Source organism: Cebidichthys violaceus, unplaced genomic scaffold (genome assembly GCF_023349555.1).
Source record: "Cebidichthys violaceus isolate CVI_PGR_0920_01 unplaced genomic scaffold, fCebVio1.0.p SCAF_1, whole genome shotgun sequence".
Classification (NCBI taxonomy): Eukaryota; Metazoa; Chordata; class Actinopteri; order Perciformes; family Stichaeidae; genus Cebidichthys; species Cebidichthys violaceus.
The window spans coordinates 8430085-8450702 of NW_027176262.1; the positions used below are offsets into that span (position 1 = coordinate 8430085).

At 41.2% G+C, this 20618-nt stretch overlaps 1 protein-coding gene across 2 annotated transcripts in view; it reads left to right on the forward strand.

Annotated features, from left to right (window-relative positions):
* The window catches only part of hip1 (huntingtin interacting protein 1), a 43244-nt gene that overhangs the window by 19858 nt on the left and 2768 nt on the right, over positions 1–20618 (forward strand). For both annotated transcript variants that reach the window (XM_068709219.1, XM_068709225.1), the window contains exons 5-30: positions 981–1061; positions 3293–3369; positions 4656–4717; positions 5555–5695; positions 7188–7245; positions 7398–7473; positions 8285–8428; positions 8919–9016; positions 9304–9376; positions 9503–9686; positions 10182–10270; positions 10524–10640; positions 10983–11084; positions 12770–12964; positions 13172–13319; positions 13436–13522; positions 14367–14474; positions 15414–15550; positions 15736–15846; positions 16176–16234; positions 17592–17685; positions 18835–18935; positions 19162–19267; positions 19400–19523; positions 19677–19738; positions 20500–20617. In XM_068709219.1, coding sequence (XP_068565320.1) covers positions 981–1061; positions 3293–3369; positions 4656–4717; positions 5555–5695; positions 7188–7245; positions 7398–7473; positions 8285–8428; positions 8919–9016; positions 9304–9376; positions 9503–9686; positions 10182–10270; positions 10524–10640; positions 10983–11084; positions 12770–12964; positions 13172–13319; positions 13436–13522; positions 14367–14474; positions 15414–15550; positions 15736–15846; positions 16176–16234; positions 17592–17685; positions 18835–18935; positions 19162–19267; positions 19400–19523; positions 19677–19738; positions 20500–20617 — 2752 coding nt within the window. The remainder of the gene's footprint in view (positions 1–980; positions 1062–3292; positions 3370–4655; positions 4718–5554; positions 5696–7187; positions 7246–7397; positions 7474–8284; positions 8429–8918; positions 9017–9303; positions 9377–9502; positions 9687–10181; positions 10271–10523; positions 10641–10982; positions 11085–12769; positions 12965–13171; positions 13320–13435; positions 13523–14366; positions 14475–15413; positions 15551–15735; positions 15847–16175; positions 16235–17591; positions 17686–18834; positions 18936–19161; positions 19268–19399; positions 19524–19676; positions 19739–20499; position 20618) is intronic.

Genomic DNA, 20618 nt, shown 5'->3' on the forward strand with positions numbered 1-20618 from the left:
TACCCTTATGAATTAGGAGAATTGTAATAACAGAAGCTTGCATTTTGTTTATTAGCATCATTAGAATACAGCCAACAACTGTCCTCTTTGTTACATCATCGGGTCATCAGATTACACGGTTTGTTACTAGTCCGCCTGCTGCTGTCGGAGTGACACACATTGTGGCCTGTGACATACAAAGTCATGTAAAAACATGCCAAGTGTGACTGTCAGTGCTCACAACAAAGTGGCTTCCAGCTACATGTTGTGACTAACCGTCACTACCGGCTTCTCTGTGGGGGAAGCCCTGCTCTCAGCTGCTGGAGCTAGAAAATGAACGCGGTTTTATAGATTAAAAGTGTCAGTGGTGATAAGATTTGCATTGATCTAACTGAGCACAAGTTTCTAGTGATGCAGACACCTCTGATGAGGTTTGTTGTGCAGTCCTGCCAAGACTGCACTAATAAAGCCACAAAGTCCGACCAGGCTTACGGTCTACAGGTCTTCTCTATTCCTGGATGGTTTACGGCTCAGTTTTTGCTGAAATCACTGTGCAGGAGGATACAGGAAGTGTGGTCCCTGTGACCGGAGGTTGTGGCCTCTCTTTCCTGTTGTGTCATCACCACCCACACTCCCAGGCTCAAGGGAAAAAGGAAGCGAGAAGCAATTGGCCACAAAGCTACTCTTATTAAACTTTGTCCACACTTTGAGTCCGGGGACATTTTTTCACACAGAGTGAACTGAAAGATTCTGGATCTGTGCAGCGGCAGGAGAGAATATTTTGGCTGCTGTGAGATGATTCAGCCCTGCAGCTTGAAAATGAAATGGCTCTTTCATGGTTATTGTATGCTGCCTTCAGCCAAAGTGCCGCTACGGATTTCCTCAAAACACCAAATGATTTGCTTCTTTCTTTAACCTGCAAGTCCTCCAGGAGGAGAAACGAATATTTTCCACTTTCTCCTAATGTCCCTCTTCCTCCCCCACTCTCTCTCTCTCCCCAGGGTCACCTGAGTGAAGGCTATGGGAAGCTGTGCAGCATCTACCTCAAACTGCTCATCACCAAAATGGAGTTCCACATCAAAGTGAGTTGGCCTGGCCTATAAAAATCCAGCTCTGGTCTCCCTCATCACTCATTATCTTTGTCTCAGACTCTGTTTTTAGTGCCAGTGAGTCTCAGCAGGAGGCCGGCTTCATAGAACATTCTGGCTTTCACACTAATGGCCTCTCAGGGATCTGTAATGTCGCCTTTTTATGAGACAGCAGAGCAGAGCGGTACAGGGACCGAGGGGTAGTGTTGATGCTATCACAGGAAGATGAAATTCTAACCCAAAGAAAGTGTCAGGGTGGTTTTAGAGGGCAGTTCGCTAAATCTTAACATTAGAATCAAAGGAGTAACGTTGGCAGATGAAACCTTTGATTAGCTTTAATTTCAACTCTTTATACCCTGTTTTTGCTAAATTTGTTGCTTGTACATCGGCATGCAGGTTGATCTATATGCTTCATGCAATGTCTAAAATAGCCGCTGAGCTCCCAGAGAAGGAAATGCAAATTGTCATCTCACACTCTAGACAAAGGTCAATTAATCAACAATCAGCTCCTGTAAACACAGTCTCATGTTAACCTTATCAAAGCAAAGGGCTGGTGAACTAAAAAGAATATCTGCTTGGATCATTTTTTTCTTGCTAGATTATCACTATCGTACAAGTGTATTTCTAAAGAAATATTGAGACTTAACTTATTTGAGCATTGATTTCTAATTATTTGCATAATTAACAGAATGAGGTGATATGTAAAGCGTAGCTGGAACCTGACAACAGTGGATCTTTTTTGTCTTCGTTTTGCCTCTCACACCTGTCCACCATTAAACTTCATATAATTCTGGCTGCAGAGAAACGAGAACAGTTCAGTGCTGCATTTTTATGTAAATCCAGCGTAACGGTACGTTCGATTCAGAGCAAGGGTTTTGTTTTGATTGGCTTCGACTCCTGAGACAGAATCAAAGAAAGCAGTTCAAAGTCCAAACAATACATTAACCTGAGGGATTAAAAAAACTTGGCAACCAGCAGTGCTGAAGGAAGTATTCAGATCCTTTACTTAACGGGTAACTTCACAATTTTTCAAGCGACTCATTTTGTTATTTGGTCCAGTGTTGAAGGTAAACGCTGCAGCCACCAGACAAGCTGAAATGTATATGCTCCGGGCGACTCCTCACCTTCATTGTACTGCCATTAAAAGTCCTTGTTTTTGCCACTGATGAGCTCAGATGATTATAACTGTCTGACAACATGATGGAATCAGAGAAATAAAACAGGTTTTTTTTACCTTTCGCTTGATCCCGTCTGTCTGTTATTGTGACAAACCAATCCTCCCTCAAGGAGGAGTCTCGCATCGCACCCACATCGTCGAAATCAGCTAAATATTCAGCCATGACTTTGGAAAATCTTTTAGAAAACACTCTAAACGCTAATCTTTCTGTCCTCCAACCGACTCAAACTGTCGACAGCACCAGTGTCTCGTGGCACTCGTCTTTTCAAATCTCACATTTCCACTGTTGTCTTCAGGCAAACATGAGGTAAAACCGTTTAATATCTCTGTTTCCATAATGTTGTCAGACACTTAAAATAGTAACCTGAGCCTCTCAGTGGCAAAAACAAGCACTTTTATTGGACATGCATTAGTCACTCTGACACAAAAACATGGAAGAAAAAAAGGGTCCAGGTTGAAAAATGCCAAAGTTACCCTTTAATGCTGCTCTAATCAATATTTCATAATAATAATAATGAATCACGTGATTATATATGTGTGAAAGGGGTTGCTCATAGTGACGAAGCAACAGAGAATTACTCAACCCTGGTGCTCCCCTCTGCTTTGAAAAGCTTTATAAAGACTTTTTCAGCTCATTGTTTTGGTTTTCTGGCCCACAGCTTTACTCTTTTGTTTCATTCTTGCCAATCCCAACTTAAAAACCCACTTTACTCTACCTGCTGAGCAACACACAGCAGACTAACTGATGAACATAGGGGAACATTTAGCAGCTAAAGTGACAGGCTTGTTTCTAAGGAGTTGGTAGAGACCAAAACCAGAGGTAAAAGAGAGTGAATATTGGACTTAAATTCATTAGGTGGAAACACGACTCATGCATGAATTATGAAATGGAAATAAGTAAAGTACAAGTACCTCACATTTGTACTTGCATTAATGTACTTTACATTCCAGCCTGTTAATGGTTATAAAGGCACCTGTACACGGTCATGTGTTCGTCTCAGACGGACGTCAGGATGGCTGAACCTCCGACTGTTGTGTTCTCTTTCAGAACCCTCGTTTCCCTGGAAACCTGCAGATGTCAAACCGACAGCTCGACGAGGCGGGAGAGAACGACGTCAACAACTTGTGAGTGTGTCGCGCTGCTGCTGCAGCTTCGCATGTTCTTGTGCTTATTGCCGGCCAGACCCCAGATCCAGATATTAATGAGCTTCAGTGTTATGTCTCAAACTGTGTTGACCAAAGTGTGAAATTAAATTTAAATGGATGAATTCATTAATCATAATGCAGCAGAGCCACAAGAACTTACTCATGGTGATCATTTTAGAGGTGTTGTTTAGCACAAGTCGGTAGAAAAAGCTGTTTAGAAATTCAAATGGTGAACAAAGTTTTGAATTTGCAAATTTAATTAATTAGATAGTCATAATTTAATTTCATTCTTTCATCAAAGCTTATTCTTCACACTGTCATGAAACCACGAGGCCTAGAAGAAGGAGATGGAATAAGAAGTGGAGAGGAAAGATTTAATTTAATTGTTTTCATTAGTGGTTCTGCTTTTTTTTTTTTGTTTCCCTCCAAGCAGTTTAGCTCAGGGGCCGGCCGCTACAATTATCTGCCTACTATTATGACACCCTTTAATATAAGATAATGTCCACCAGAAACTGCTCATCAGAGGTTACAGCTGTAATGAGATGTGAGCGGTTCAACCAAGGAGGGATTTTTCCTTCTCTGATTGTTAAAGATTTGAGGCCTTAAGAGGTAAAAGTATCGTGTAGATTTATTCCCAGGTTGAGTATTTTACCCCAGCTTTGACCATGACTCAGACTATCACAATGCAGGAAGGAAATTATTTCCGGCCCGATGCTGGGACACACATGGAAGTGAATATATAATGAATAAAATCAAATTGGGCAATTATTATTATTTAATAATGTACAAAATTAATATGCTCTTTTCAAAGGCACAGGACTGCATTGGCAGAAAAATAAATTTGACCTTGCATTCTCATTCTTGGTAGTGTATGAAATTTAAAACCTCTTTTTAGTGTATTTCATAATAAATGTCTTTATTTAAAAGCCCTCAAAGGTGTAAAACACAAGAAAGCAATGTAACTTTTTAGCATGATAGAAGAATATGATATGAGGCCCTAGCCATATCATTTTACTTTTTTCGTATCTTTTTTTTGTTTGCATCTATTCCTATTGGAATAGATGCAAAAAAAAAAAAAAAAATCTTTGTTCACTGATGTCTGCATTATCTACAGGCAGTGGGAAAGGAGTCTATTGCATAATTTTAGCAGGTTTCCCCCCTGTTTTAAAAACATATGGCATAATTGCATACAAGCACAAATTGTGGTTGCAAACAGGAATATGAAACGTGTGTTCATCCCTCTTTCTGTGTCTCCCCTCTTTCAGCTTCCAGTTGACAGTGGAGATGTTTGACTACCTGGAGTGTGAGCTCAACCTCTTCCTGGGTGGTAAGCTATTCTGGTCCGATTGTGCTGCTCTGTGCTCCCAGCTGTGCTTATCTGAGCCAGATTATGATGTGGCACGCAAATGACTTCTATTTTCTACGTGTTTGACGCTGTGATCTGATATTCTACTAGATATACACAAAAACACATGAGCGTCTATGTCACCTCACACCCGAATCTCAAAGCCCTCGTCAGCTTCCTCTTTCGGTCTGGTATATTTTAAAAGCATCACGTCATCCAGGGGTTAAGAAGCCAGGCCTGAGGTGTCCCTGTGTGTGTGTGTGTGTGTGTGTGTGTGTGTGTGTGTGTGTGTGTGTGTGTGTGTGTGTGTGTGTGTGTGTGTGTGTGTGTGTGTGTGTGTGTGTGTGTGTGTTTTCTAGCTGTGCAGGAAACCACACCTCTGCAGTGAACACAGAGGCTCTCCAGGCTTTGGGGGTTGTTGTGAGCAGGGAAATGAAAGAGGGGCGTAATGATGGAGGCAGAGAGGCAGTCAGACAATCCTGTTAGTGTTCAGGTTGCTGCTCCACTTTAAACCTTTTTTTTCCCCTAATAAGCAAGAGTGAGCTGTTTTCCTGCTTTCAACGTATTTATTTCAAATAAGTTCATTTTAGAGGCAGTGAGCACAGCTGAACAACTTGATTGATTCATGAAAAATTCATGATGTATGAGCCCTGTGCACGAGTATCTCACTGATATGTGTGATGATAACTGACGGGTTCGCTCGACTCTGTGTGTGTGTGTGTGTGTGTGTGTGTGTGTGTGTGTGTGTGTGTGTGTTTATTGATCCTGTGGATTCATCTATTGATCGTGTGTGTGTTTCTCTCTCTCTCCCCTTCCCAGTTTTCAGCTCACTGGACATGTCTCGGTCGGTGTCGGTGACGGCGGCGGGCCAGTGTCGCCTGGCCCCCCTCATCCAAGTCATCCTGGACAGCAGCCACCTGTACGACTACACCGTCAAGCTGCTGTTCAAGCTGCACTCCTGTGAGTGACGCACACCCCTGTTGGTCAAACTGCACACCTACATGCTAAGTAGAAATAGTACACTGTGAAGGTTCTTCAGTGCTGGTCAATATACAAATTTTTGTGCAGTTAAAGGGAAACACATGGCAGTGAGTCGTTGTTTATGAACTTTATTTCAAAGCTAGTGGTCATCAGTTGGGTTGTCATGCTGGAATGAACTTGTTAAGGTGCAAATCAGAGTTCAGACCTTATTCAAAATGTTTTATCATAAAGTCAATTGAATCATTTAGTCAGTATTATCTTCCCAAATCTCTCTTTACTTGACGTATTGCGCTCGTTTCAACCTGATGAATGCCACCTATTCATGAGGGAGTTGCACGTTGATATGATTTTATAATAATTTCCCCTAAACAGATAAGTAAGCTTCATTAAGAAAAATAAAAAGCTGAATTTCACAGCGCAGAGCTTCAAGTCCTGCTATTAGAAATCAGCAGACAAAGAGAAAACACGTTTAGCAGTGTCTCTATTGGGGTAATAATTCATTTCCTTATGAGTTAATCTGACAATTATTTTCATGATTCATCATCTACTCTACCAGAAAAGGTCAAACAGTTGTGAAAAACCGCCGTTACAACTTTCCAGAGCCCAAAGTGATGTCCTTAAATTTTATCTGACCAACAGTCCGAAATTAATCAATATTTTATCTTCTGTCATACATTATAAAAACTAGAAGCAAATCCTCATGTTTGAGAAGCTGGAACCAGCAAAGATTTGAAGTTACAGAAACTATTAATCGATTATCAAGATACCTGCTGGCTGATGTTTTTCGATCAACAGATCTTTGCTGCTTCAGTCAGGAGTTGTATTATGTGACCAGAACAAAAACTGTAGACAATATGAATACAGGCGTCAATGATGTGTCAGAAATAAAGACAGAATGAAGGTTAGATATGCAAATAAAATCATGAAAAATATCTACGATGATGATAAAATCACGAAGAGAATATTAATTTAGCATTAGCCTAAGTTTGTTTAAGTTATATTTCATTTGAATTGATTTGAACTGTAAAAGACAGGTCTATGTTTTAACACATTAAAAGCCACAACACATCTGTTCATATGAGTGGTTCCTGCATGAGATCCATTGCCTCCTGAGCAGCAGCTTTACCTTTAGCTCTGTATAATGTGAGTTAATACTTAAAATGTGTGACACGTTACTTCAAAGGTTCAAAGATGACATGTTCTGCTCGGAGTTTAACGTTTTTTCAGACCTCCTGGAACTCTTCAAAGCTCCGCTGAATAAACTAAAAAATGCGTGCAATTCAGTTCCTACAAGCCTTTTTTCCGTTTCTGAAAAGAAGATGTTTGGGAGATTTGAAGGCTTTCACCTCCCAGCTTTGATACCGTCATGCTCGAAATCCCATCATCCACGTGTGCACTCAAACTTTACATATAAACACAGAATACCTGAACAGTGTTTGTGTCTGTGTTTGTGTTTTGTGTGTGCTTGCAGGCCTTCCAGCAGACACTCTGCAGGGCCACAGAGATCGCTTCCAAGAACAGTTTAAGAAGTATGAAGTTCACTTGCGGTCGCGGGAACACAGCCGGTCACGGTTTCGAGTGTGACCTTGAGGGCTGAGTTCTTAGCACCGCGTTGAATTCATTTTCTATGTCAAACTATTCTCTCCTCGTTTGTCCTGATCTCTTCGTCTCTGTGTTTCAGGTTAAAGGGTCTGTTCTATCGCTCCAGTAACTTGCAGTATTTCAAGAGGCTGATTCAGATCCCACAGTTGCCTGAGGTGAGATCCCGTCCTCAATAAATCCCCTTTTTTTACCACACATAAGCCTAAAGTTGACCCACAACGGTTGTTTCAGGTTTCTGTTCCCCGGTGGATTCATTCATTTCCCATCAAAAGGTTCTGCCTTTTGATAGTTTATCTTTATATACTAATTGTTTCATACTCTTGTTTATATATTAAATGTCTTTTCATACCAACTTCTCAGCTTTTTCCAAACCCCCTTCACTTTACTGACATGCTATGGCACATATACACTGCTACATGTGAGATGAATGGAAATGAGGAAAGAGACATGTCGGCCGCCTCCACAATATGTACTTCTGGCTCTCACGCTCCTTAAATTTGCTTGTATCTATTTGAGGATGTAACTAATATCCATCACTGACAGGAAGTGACAATAACATGCCCTGCACATTATCATAGCTGAAACTCCTTCGCTCTTCATTTTATGGAAATTATTTTCAATATTCAAATTACTTTTTTTGCAGTTTCCCCAAATGTCAATAATGTTTTCTTGTAATGCTTTTATCTTTATTGTTGAATCTCTATTGTTGAATTACTAACTCACTTTCACGGAGGCACGGGTGAATTGATTTTTGGTGAATCTGTGGTATCATAGTTAATCATCGATATAACCTAGATGTCAATGGGGAAAAGTGCAATCTTTATTGTTGTTGAACCTGCAAAGAGGATCAGATTTTCAAAGGGTGAAGACACTTTGGGACACGTCTAGCTGCATTCTGCAAAAGCCTGTTATAAGCCCAGTAAATAACAATGTGGTGATTCAAATTGCGCTGTGTGTTTTTGGCAGAACCCGCCTAACTTCCTGCGTGCGTCGGCTCTGTCGGAGCACATCAGCCCTGTGGTCGTGATACCCGCAGAGTCGTCGTCCCCCGAGTCGGAGCACCTGGTGGAGACGGACGACCTGGTGGACACGGACGTCCCCGTGCTGCCGGTAACTAAACAAGAGAAGTTTCCCTGAGTGGTTCCTTCTTAAATTGCATTTCATCTTTTTGTATATGGTTTGAAGAAGGACGTTGTGTTTGTGGAAGTAGTCGTAAGGCAACAGATGCAATGTGGTAAACTGAGGGACATAAAGCAGGAAATTACCTGAGGAGACTCTCCCGTGATATTTTTCAGATTCTTGGTAACATTCACTCTCAACATCTGGTTTATATTTATGATGGTATGTCATGGTGTTAATTATATTGACTTTCACATAGCTGGCTGTTGGGAAAGAAAACATATTTGTCGTCTATGTAACATCGTAAATAATTAGGTAATTAATGGCAGTTTGGACCCACAATCCAGCTGCAAAACACCTGGATTATTATTAGGGAATGAGCAGATTGATGGAGGCTCCAGATGACATGAAACTATATACTAGACTAATGGATAATAATCATAATATTTTTATTTTAAACCTGCTTGTTTTAAACACACAGCCAGCTTTGGAGAACAAGTTTGACGACCTGTTTGGCACCACGGCTGCTATTGACCCCTTCAACTTCAACAGTCAGAACGGCTTACGGAAGGACGACAAGTAAGGCCAGAGAATGTTCGATTTGTGTGTCTGCATGATTATGGTTGTCAGAATTATTTTTAAATTGGCAAGAAGCAAAATTATACTGCACCAAAAACTTAATGTGACTCTACTGATCACGAATATCACAACACAGATATGGATCTTTGGTTTGATTGTATAAAATATGACGTTTGATTGGATGCATACAAAAATCAAAAATCAAGCCGAATATCATTTTTATCTGTTACAAGTAACTCATGACCCCTGATTTTACTTTTGATTGATGTTTTGTCTTTATCCATCAGAGACCGTCTGATTGAGCAGCTGACCAGGGAGATCCAGGCCCTCAAAGACGAGCTGGAGTCTTTCAGACTGGAGGTAAATCATTTCTTTGTCGCTCTTCACAGATCAGTCATGTCTCACACACAAAGAAATCCATCGACAAAGGAATTCCTAGAAAACAAGAGTTAATTTCTTTTCATCGCACTCTCTGCTCCTCATCAGAGTGGTCGCTTGTGTCAGGCTCTGAGGGGGCGTGTCAATGAGCTGGAGGCGGAGCTTGCAGAGCAGAGCCACCTGAGGCTGCAGGCTGCAGGAGAGAGCGAGTTCCTGAAGGCGGAGCTGGACGACCTGCGGAGGGTCCGAGAGGACACGGAGAAGGAGCAGCGGAGCCTGACGGAGATAGAGAGTAAGACTAGATTTGTAACTTTAGCAGGAAGCTTCTTGGACACATTATTGTATGATTCAGGAAGATATTTATTACATCAAAATAGTTTGGAATCAAGCTTTCTTGCCTTTATTTTATTTTGTTCAGTCTGACAAATCACATCCATTTGGCAATGACTTAAAGTTAAGCTACAACAAACACTAAAAGCAGTTAACAAATCTGATAAAAGAGTGTGTTCCACAATATACACAATATAATACCAACTTATACAGAACAAGGGACCTTATAAGACCAGAAAAAAACAGAAAGTTGGGGATTTAGAAACTCTTTGTCCATTCATTTCTCAAACAGTGAGTCAAAGCGAAAGCCAGTAGAAAAGTAGAGGTTGTAACATGAAAAATAAAAAATTATAAATTAAACTAGGCCTTCGTTGTAGCGATGACTTACCCGCAGTTTTCAATGCTTGTGTCTGCTAATAACCATGTGTGTCTCTCTCTATGTTGTGTGTCTAACCAGAAAAAGCTCAAGCCAATGAGCAGCGCTACACCAAACTGAAGGAGAAGTACTCGGAGCTGGTTCAGAGTCATGCCGACCTGCTGAGGAAGGTGAGAAAGATGAGTCTTACATCCTCAAGTTCAATCAAATCCTTCTCTGTGTCCTTGTCCCCTCCTAAAAAAAAACATCCAAGTTTAATTAAGTTCTGTCCTCCAGCTGTCCTTTTTTGTAATTCCCCCAAGCTGAAGATCTAGCCTCGGCCCTGATTATTTTGGTGTGTTTCTCTGCGTATCTGCATCTGTGTCCCATGTCCGTGTGTGTGTGTGTGTGTGTGTGTGTGTGTGTGTGTGTGCGTGCGTGCAGAACGCAGAGGTCACCCGGCAGATGACGGTGGCTCGGGCAGCACAGGACGAAGTGGATGCAGTGAGGAGAGAGATGCAAGAGAAGGTGAAGGCCGCTAAGGAGGTTGCAGACAGACAGGTGAGTATGACACGAATGTTGTTATCGCTGCCAAACACGCACAGCGGGTCAGACCCCGTGCTTTCAACTCAGTGTTTTGCAGTCGAATGATTCGCTGTTCAGTCCAACAGTGCTGAACCACATTACTGTAGGATGCATGATTAAAATAATGAGGTAAAGATTGGATTTTGGGGGATCCTCAGCGCAAATCATTTGGCTTCGAAATGAAATGACCCAAACAGAAGAAACTGCTCTCAGAAATTGTATTTCGATACCTTTTGATTAAAGTTTTTCTGTTTATGGTGTTCAAACTGAGCTGTTGTGAGGTGTCTCAAGGGACATTTTTTGACTTGTCTTGCTCAGGAGAGGGACCAGCTGGAGCAGCTTCAGGAGCTGCAGAGAGAGCTGGTGTCCAGCAGGACCGAGCTGGACTCCCTGAAGACCACCATGGCCTCGTCACAACAGGTCACTCTCCTCTCACAAATTGAGGCTTGAATCTGCTAAACTGGATCTACAAAGTCGCTGTGAAAAGTTACTGCACTAATTCATAACGGTCCCAATTAAAATAGATAATAGCGGCTGCCGCAGGAAAGTGTGAAAAGATTAATGATGTGGAATTTTTCACTTACAAATCTGGGTGATCCTAATGGAGCACAGTCTGGATAAAATCTAAAAATGGGCTGCTGGCATCATGCCATCTTACTCTAGCCATCAATTATTTGATGATCTCACTTACACCCCGCTTTTGTGGTATTCGTTACATCTTTGGTTCACGTATCTGTGTTTGTGTAAGGTCGACAGTATGGATCAGCTGTTCATGGGACCCGTTTTCTGAAACCTGAACCAAGAACAGTTAAGCGCAGGCTATAATATATACCAGTCTGTAACCTGTATCGGGCTGTTCACATTGTAAATCCTCCTGACTACAACTGGTGAGAACAGATCCTGCTCCAAAGTGAAATGCTCTATATCGATAACATTTTCACATTATCCCAACTCGTCTTTCATCTGTAAGACGACTGTCACTCCCTCCATTTCAGTTTTTTTGTCATTTGTTATGTCATCTCCCCTCTTCGTGAGGAAGTTGTTTAAACAGCAGCACTATAGATTTCATCCTCTGCTCTTCCTGTTGATCCTCTTTCGGCCTGTGTTTGTCATCTCTGCAGAGCTGAGAAGCCAAGTTGATGTTTGTAACAGGCAACGAAAAGGCATTTCTTTAAAAAGAAGAGACCAGAATGAAAACGCACAAGCCGTAAAATCTTGTCCAAACAACTGCTTGTGCTTGGTTTCCTTGCTTCAGTATACTCCCGCTGGCAAAAATGTATCTGTAGGAATATTTTGAATGGGATAATAAGGGGAGTGACAGTTCAGTAAGCCATGAATTCATGCTTTTAACCCTCACAACTCCACTGATTGCTCTTGACTCCCTTTGCCTTACCATTCCTGATGTTTTTCTGCACGTGCAGCGTACCTCTCATCCGTCTCTGCCTCCCACTCATGACGTCCCACTTTTGTTGCCACTTCTTATCAACTCTGTCACTCTTTCTGTCCTCCTACTCCTCCATCATCTCTCTAATCTCCATAGTCCTCTTCACACACAGCCCACGTTTTATCGCTCCTGTCACATTCCTTCAGCTTTCGCTAGCTCCTGCATCCCTATTCTTAATGTTGTTTCTTCTTCATCTCTCTACATTTCTCGCTTTCTGTCGGACCTGCTGGGACTCAGGCTGTAAGTCTCACACTTGTTTTTCTTACTATGCACTCGCCACTGTGTATTTAACTAGTTAATAGCTCAAAAAATGTAATTTCACAAACTTCCAGTACACAGGATCCGTTGTAACTCTTCACTCTGTTGCCACAGTTTGTTTGTTGCATTGCAGCCAAGTTGCACAACCACAGCTTGCCAGTGTTCTTTTGATTGTAAACTTAACCTCAACCTAAACCTCTCTGGAGACAGTACGCCTCTCCGCAAACTTAAATGGAGGCAATATTGTTATTATCAGTGGCCGAAGATGAAGTGTTTTTTTAAAACCACATCCTGAAATGTCATGTCGGCTACATATTATCCTAACCATGTCTTCCTGTGGATTCATTGTTCCTCGTAATCATCTCCTTTTTTGTATCCCTCCATCTTTTATCCGTCCACATAGTCGAGTGAGGTGCTCAGCACTCAGCTGGTCGCCCTGGAGTCTGAGAAGGCGGAGCTGGTGCAGTCCTTGTCGAAGGTGGAGGCGGAGCTCGCGGTCCACGGGGAGGAGCTAGAGCGAGTCCAGAGCTCGTTGGCGACTGAGAGGGAGAGCGGGGTGAAGACGGCAGAAGCCCTGCAGAATCAGCTCAATGAGAAGGTGACGAATTGTGACAAATCTTTTTTTTATCAATTAACTTTCTTAATTAGCTGTAATAAATCAAGCAGATGTTTTGGTTGCAAGTGAAGGACCCAGCACGTCAATGAACGTCTTATTCATTTTCACATTTGGACCTTCTGGCATTGCTAATAAAGGCTTGTCTGATAAGTTCAACCGTGTGTGTCTTGTGTGTATTTGCGCCCACAGGAGAGCAGAGAGCAGGCGTTGGAGAGCCAGCTGGTTGCAGCTCGCTGGTCCAGCCTGCAGGGAGCTGTGGAGGAGGCAGAGAAGATCATCCAGGATTCGCTGGCTCAGATAGACGACCCAGCGCACATCAGCTGCACCAGCTCCGCAGGTCAGAGCAGCTGTGAGGGGATGCTAATTAGCACTGTGTGTAGTGATGTTTGTGTGCACGCTCACATGTTTACATCTTAACTCCCATGTCTCTCTTCTTTTTATTTATCTCCACAGACTACCTAGCATCCAGATGTCAGGCCTCTTTAGACTGTATGGACCGACTTCATTCTGCCAGAGAGGCCTTCCTGGCTGACAACACAGGTGAGAGTTTAGTTTTGTAAAGGTAAGCATTAGAGCTAAAGATATGTAAGAAGCTAGTAAATGCCTTTTTTATACATTCTTTCACTTCTCAACATTGTCATGAAGACCGTCGTTATCAAACACACACCCTAAAATTAGCATTATTAGCACCCCTGCACACACACACAGGTGTTCTCCGTTGTTTTGGCTGATTAGCTCAAGTTGAAGCTGCGGGAAGCTTTGCAGGGAACTATTTGATATCACCACTTTCTGTACTAATATACAAATTTTAATGATTTATGTGCGACATAATTAAGGAGTAAGTGAGGGTAAGTGTCAATGAAGCAGAGAGAGAGTCTGTACATTAGTGGAAACACTGGTGAGGATGTACAACAGGTGTATGTGTGGGCCTTAATACATGAATCATAAAAACAGAGCAGGCTGCCAGGTAGAGCCAAAGCCGACACAAGGTGGTAGCTGTACTAGTGTGTTATAATAAGAGGAAAAACAATTGTCATTTCAAAGCTAATTCCTTAATAGAAAATACGTATCTCTGTATTTTAAGGTGATATACTGTATTCTATACTATACTGTATACTATAGCTAGCAATAGCTGTTTGCTAGCTACTAGCGTATATGCTATTAGCTTGCTAGCGTCCCTCCTAAATGCTCAGTTGTGATAAACAATGTTCACTTCTTTGTTCAAGTTTTTAAGAAATCATTCCAACCATAATCATGTATAAATACTAGTAAAAACCTGAGTGTATTATAAGTGAAAACATCAAACAAGATAAAATAGTGATGTAAAGTGACCGAAGTTATGTTAACTGAGGCAGGTGTGATTTCAAATGATTTGTTCGTCCAGGTGTATCTGAGCTGGTACGAGTAGTGACCCAGTGTGGCCACCTGGTGGGCGACACCATCGTTCAGGGTAGTGCCACCTCCCACATGGTGCCCGTGGAGCAAGCTGATGGTAAGTGTGTGTGTGTGTGTGTGTGTGTGTGTGTGTGTGTGTGTGTGTGTGTGTGTGTGTGTGTGTGTGTGTGTGTGTGAGACAGAGATAGAAATTGCACTCTCCACTTCACTCCTGATATTATCTGTGGGCCCAGACATGTACACGTTCTGACATGTCTGTAAGTAGTTCATACCTCCTCATGTGTTAGGTATATAAAGTAAGGTTGGGCGATTTAAGTTAAGACTATTGTCTCTATAATTTGCTGGGATAAACATTAATGTTAGTGTGTAATCTTCTGGTTATGCCTTGTATCAGTCTATATCTGAACAGCCAAATTCTGCATGGACAAAACAACGGTGCTGACTTCATTCAGCAGTAATGTCTGCAGGATTTAGCTCTCTTTGTAGATAGTTAGCAGCTTAGACGAGTCTAAACATGCCTAAATATAATTAAAGCTAAGGCCAGCAGTCTTATTACTGCAACAAAAAAATGACAACATGGAATTAAAACTGGTTTCGAACTGTGGATCTGAAAACCCTGTGTCTGTCCATACTGTACCGAAACATTTGAATGAAGCATGTGAAAGTACAGTTTGCTGCTGTAGAGGTAGTTTTGGTTTCTCCTTGTCCTCTCATCTGAGTGGCTGTTTCAGCTGTTAGTTGACACTTTGCCTGAAGGGATGTCAGAATAATTAACTCTGCAGCTGCAGCCACTAGTGGCATCGTTACACATCAGAGTTTACAGAAGACATAACATGGTATTTTAATAGACAATGCCATTGTGGCACGTAGTGATTTTCTGCTGTTTTACTTCACGCAAACCTATAATTAGTTTTCTTCAGTGTGTATTCTGTAGGTTTAATACAGGTAATGTCATTTCTTTCTCACTGGAGCATCTCCACAAATTGTTTTTTTTTATTTTAATGCCATGCATCCTACCTCTCTCTGTCCCCATCAGCCCTGTCAGAGAGCGTGAAGGCATGCGGAGCTGAAGCTCTGGCTCTGCTGGGCCAGATGAAGCAGCAGAGCAGCCTGTCTGCAGCTGACAATGGCAAGCTGAGGGCGGCTCTGGAGGCCATCCTGGCCACTGCAGAGGTCCATACTTCATACATACAAACCAATGTTTGCACTCAGTCAACATAAAATGGGACAATGTGTCCCTAGAGTTTCTGTCTGAGGAAAACATAAATGAGTTTCATTGAATCTAGACCGTGATGAAAGGGTTCCATTTGTTTGCTTTGATCCTGACTTCAGTCTCTCTTGTTCTGTCTTTCGGTCAGAAACTGCGTCCTCGGGGTTTGGAGCTACAGCAGGGGGAGCTGGGAGATCTAGTGGAGCAGGAAATGGCTGCCACTTCCGCTGCTGTGGAGTCGGCGGCTGCCAGAATAGAGGTTTGTGTGTGTGTGTGTGTGTGTGTGTGTGTGTGTGTGTGTGTGTGTGTGTGTGTGTGTGTGTGTGTGTGTGTGTGTGTGTGTGTGTGTGTGTGTGTGTGTGTGTGTTTAGCTGTGGTCATCTGGTGGCAGATGTTTTTGTATTTAAATGCATAAATGCACTTGCTGTGTGTGTGTGTGTGTGTGTGTGTGTGTGTGTGTGTGAGAGTGAGAGGGCGGCTCTTTGTAAGCTGTGTGAAAACATTGTCTCTTGTTTCACTGTCCAGCAGAATTAACTTCAAAGTGTCTTTTTTTTGTTGTGTCCCTTGTGCCTCTGTGGATCCCAACAGGAAATGCTCAACAATTCTCGAGCGGTTGATACAGGAATCAAGATGGAAGTCAATGAGAGGTAATGCACTGCTTCAGACTGAAATCACTTTTTGCCGTCACAATAATCGCAAACTGTCACCTCAAATGAACTGAATACTTAAAGAGTATTCCATCTAAATGAGATTCGGGAGCGAGCAAGACATTTTACAAAAAGATCAAACTCTTTACGCTTACATGACATTTTCCTGAAATAGAGCTACAATTGACCCACAAACAAATCTTTCTTCTTTCTAGGACTTTATCTTAGTTTCTCTTCTCTCCATTTGTATTAACCATAACTTAACCGTAAACTTGTATCAGTAGCCAGAACAACACCCACCTCTGTGGTTAAAGACAAAAAAGATTTGAAGATTGAGGAAGCGATTCCTCTGTTATAGATGGATACAGTAAGCCCAGCCTCCTGTTATGTTTGTGAAAGAGCTGACCACAAGATGTAATGGTTTCCAACAATGACAATGAACTGGAAAAGGAAATAGAGATGCTTTTAGAGAAAGGCAGCGCAACAGTTACACAATGTTTCAGTGAAGTTGCAGACGGTCACACATTCAGGGCTGACGTGCAAAGAATTTGATCAGTTCTGCCACAAAGCCAATGCAAACTGTGAAGTCTGAAGCCGGTGTGGCACATAATGTTTGTCTGCAGTTTTTCATCCATGCAAACCTATAATTAGTTTTCTTCAGTGTGTATTCTGTTGGTTTAGTACTGGTAATGTCATTTCTTTTTCACCGGAGCAGCTCCACAAATTGTTATCATATCATAGATGTCCTACACCTCATTGGTTTATTTATACGTTGCAACGAACGGCTCCAGAAGGTTCAGAAATCTCTTGATCACGTTATTGTGCAGAAGCTTGGAGCTCCAAACTTCAGAGTGATTTGTGTTGCATGCACATAAATCTTCACTAAACCACCCAATGTTATGTTCAGTTGTAAGTTTTAGATTTTGCTGCTTTTGTCTCATACGTAAGTGTGCGTGTCATCAAGTAGTTGGGTTTGTATCTTTTCATCTTTATTTATCCAGTCTGTGTAATTATTCTCTTTGTGTGCAAATGAAGCCAATGAATCTTTAGTTTTCTGCGCTCTTTATTTCTCTGACTTAATTATTAATGTAAAAAAACAGTTGTTTTCTCAGTAACTACTGCACCAGTGCTGCTGTGAGAGATAATTATGAAAAGAGACAAACAACCACCGCAGCTTCAAATAATACGTTGACAAGTTTGGTCAGTGGTGCATTGATCATGCAATAATTAGACGGTGGGGAAACTAACTGGTATTTCCAAATAGTGAGGAAGCTTGTTTCTTTCTGTAGTGAGCACCATCCTTCAAAATGTGTCAGTGAGTCAGTGTTTGTTTCCTCTGCTCTGTCGCCCCCTGCAGGATTTTGGCCTCCTGCACAGAGCTGATGCAGGCGATCAAGCAGCTTGTTTTGTCTTCCAAAAATCTGCAAAAGGACATCGTGGAGAGTGGCAGAGTGAGTTTCTTCTTCTTCTGCATTTCAACAGGGAGAATGAGATGTGGGTCATATTATTAACAGATTTCACACTATCAAATATTCAGCATCATTTCTCTAATCCCAACATCAACATCAAACGATTTAAAATATTCAGCTTTATAGTCTTGTAATAGATACAGTTCATATTCACAAATGTTTATGATTCAACAAACAATATTTAATTTTACTTGAATTACAAATAAATAGAGTAATAAGTAAAACATAAGACTGGATATAGTATGAGGAATATACAAGTAATATAAAAGTAGAAACTATACAAAACAATACAAGATTGAACAAGAGCAATTAAAGACAAACTTGCAAGGTATTGACAAGTTAAATCGACAAGTTACAAGATAAAGTGACACGGTAAGATTAATCACTGCAGGTCTACCATATATGTAAACGGTGTACATCAGAATATACTATGATTAAGTAATGATACTTGAGCCATGTAATCATACAGCGTGTCTAATATTAATAGAAATACACTATAGTATATGATATGATATTAACATGGTATAGTATGATATAGTGTAGTATAGTATGAGGTTTAAGATACACTTTAAAGGTATAATGTAATCATAGTAATACTAATAATATAATATATACTATATTATACAAACATAATAATGCAGCAGTAGAGCAGAATATAAAATGTAATATAGAATAGTATGATACAGTATTGTATAGTGTGTGTGTGTGTATATATATATATATATATATATATATATATATATATATATATATATATATATATATATATATATATATATATATATATAAATAATGTGTACTGTTTACTTTTTTCTAATTAAAAAAAACAGAATTTATAACGGTGGAAAAAAATATTTTGACCTAGAATAACAATAGCCACTCCTTACAGTCTCAACAAAAGCTGGCTGCATTTATTTCAACGTGTAATATTTGATTGCACTGTATTGCAATTGGAGTAAACTAAATACATTTTTTGGAATGTTGGTCAAACAATTTTGACTGAGAAACGGCTTTTTTCACTATGTTGTAGAAAAATGTATAATTGATTAAATTAAGAAATTACCTGCCCCTGAGAGTTTAAAATGTGTCTCATGAAACATATATTTTATTATTTCCTCCTTTGTCCACCAGGGGGCAGCCTCCATGAAGGAATTTTATGCCAAGAACTCCCGCTGGACTGAGGGCCTGATCTCTGCCTCCAAAGCAGTGGGATGGGGCGCCACGGTCATGGTGTAAGTATCAGTCCTCCCTCCTGAGTGTCTCCTTCTTACAGAGTATAAAAGTGTTGTGAGTCTTAAATGTGCTGAAGAATGAAAGAGGTGACCTTTACGAGGAAATAACTGAAGAACAAACAAGACAGTAAATCATGTCTTAAGCCTGGAAGGTCCTTCATAAATCAGGTGGTTCCTACTGTGCTGTGAACAAAGTGGTGTTAACCTCCACACGGTGTCGTTCCAGGGATGCTGCTGATCTGGTGGTGCAGGGCAAAGGGAAGTTTGAGGAGTTGATGGTGTGTTCACATGAAATAGCTGCCAGCACAGCACAGCTAGTGGCTGCCTCTAAGGTGAGCAAAGAATGCACATTGTTTTATTCTGCCAGTGTCTAAATGGTAGCTAACAGAGGAATAGAGCTATCAGCAGAGGTCCAATGTTGTAGATCTCATGTCTCTTGAATTGCTGCTGTTTTCCCTCTCCAGGTGAAAGCAGACAAGGACAGCGCCAACCTGCACCGCCTGCAGAAGGCGTCCCGGGGCGTCACACAGGCCACCGCAGCGGTCGTGGCCTCCACCAAGTCTGGGAAGTCCCAGATTGAAGAGAAAGGTGAGGAAGATAGGATTGTTTGGTCCGCAGTGTTGTACGTTTAGGCTTTATTTGATCATAACACAAAATGTCCAATTGTTTTTAGGGAGTTCAAAGCTACAAGTTGTAAGAAAAACTCTGGGTGTTTGAACATAATTTGTTCTTTGTGTGCAGATACAATGGACTTCTCCAGCATGACTCTCACCCAGATCAAACGACAAGAGATGGACGCACAGGTAAGCAGCAGAATACAGCAAATATATCGACCTTAATAAGCCCCAAAGCTGAGTTGAGAGTCTTAAAAATATGCTTTAAATTATGTAGGGAAGCAAAAGTAACTTCACTCCAGGAAAGTGCTAAGTGCAAGGAACATTCTCTCTCCCATTGAGCCCACAACATGAGGAAATCCTATTTTAGGAATTCAATATTTAATAATCTATCAGGACGGATGATATGTGAGTTTATGTCTAAAGTTTCCACATCAGACTAAAAGGTGTATTGTTCTCCGTTCATTGAGAGTGCCCATATGAACACTTCACTCTGTGTTGTGGCTCCTCTTCCCCCGACACTGAAAGAAAAACACAGAAAGGTTTGGACCTGCTCACACACACGAGTCCCTCTATTTGAAGTGTCTTAACTAAAAACCTGAGTGAATAATGATGGTTTAACTGGGCTTTGGAAAGCACAGACACAAGAGAATTTGGAGAAACACAATATAATAATCACCAAATCAGACTTACTTAATTACGTCTGGATTACAGTTTTGTGTTTATATTAAAAAATATAATAATTGTATATAAAAATCAAATCATAAGGAAAAGAGGAGTAAGATCATCAAGTGTCTTGCATGAGACCCAAGAAAAAAAACATATTTCTTCCTTCCTATTCTGTCTCCATGCAACTATTGTCTGTATGTGACTCATAAAAACAAGGAGGTATTTCATGGTTTGCGGGAAATGAGTGTGTTTGTCGTCTGCTCGTGTCTGTGTTTCCTCAGGTCCTGGTTCTGGAGCTGGAGACTCGTCTGCAGAAGGAGCGCGAGCGTCTCGGCGAGCTGAGGAAGAAACATTACGAGTTGGCCGGAGTAGCGGAGGGCTGGGGCGAGCAAGAAGAGGG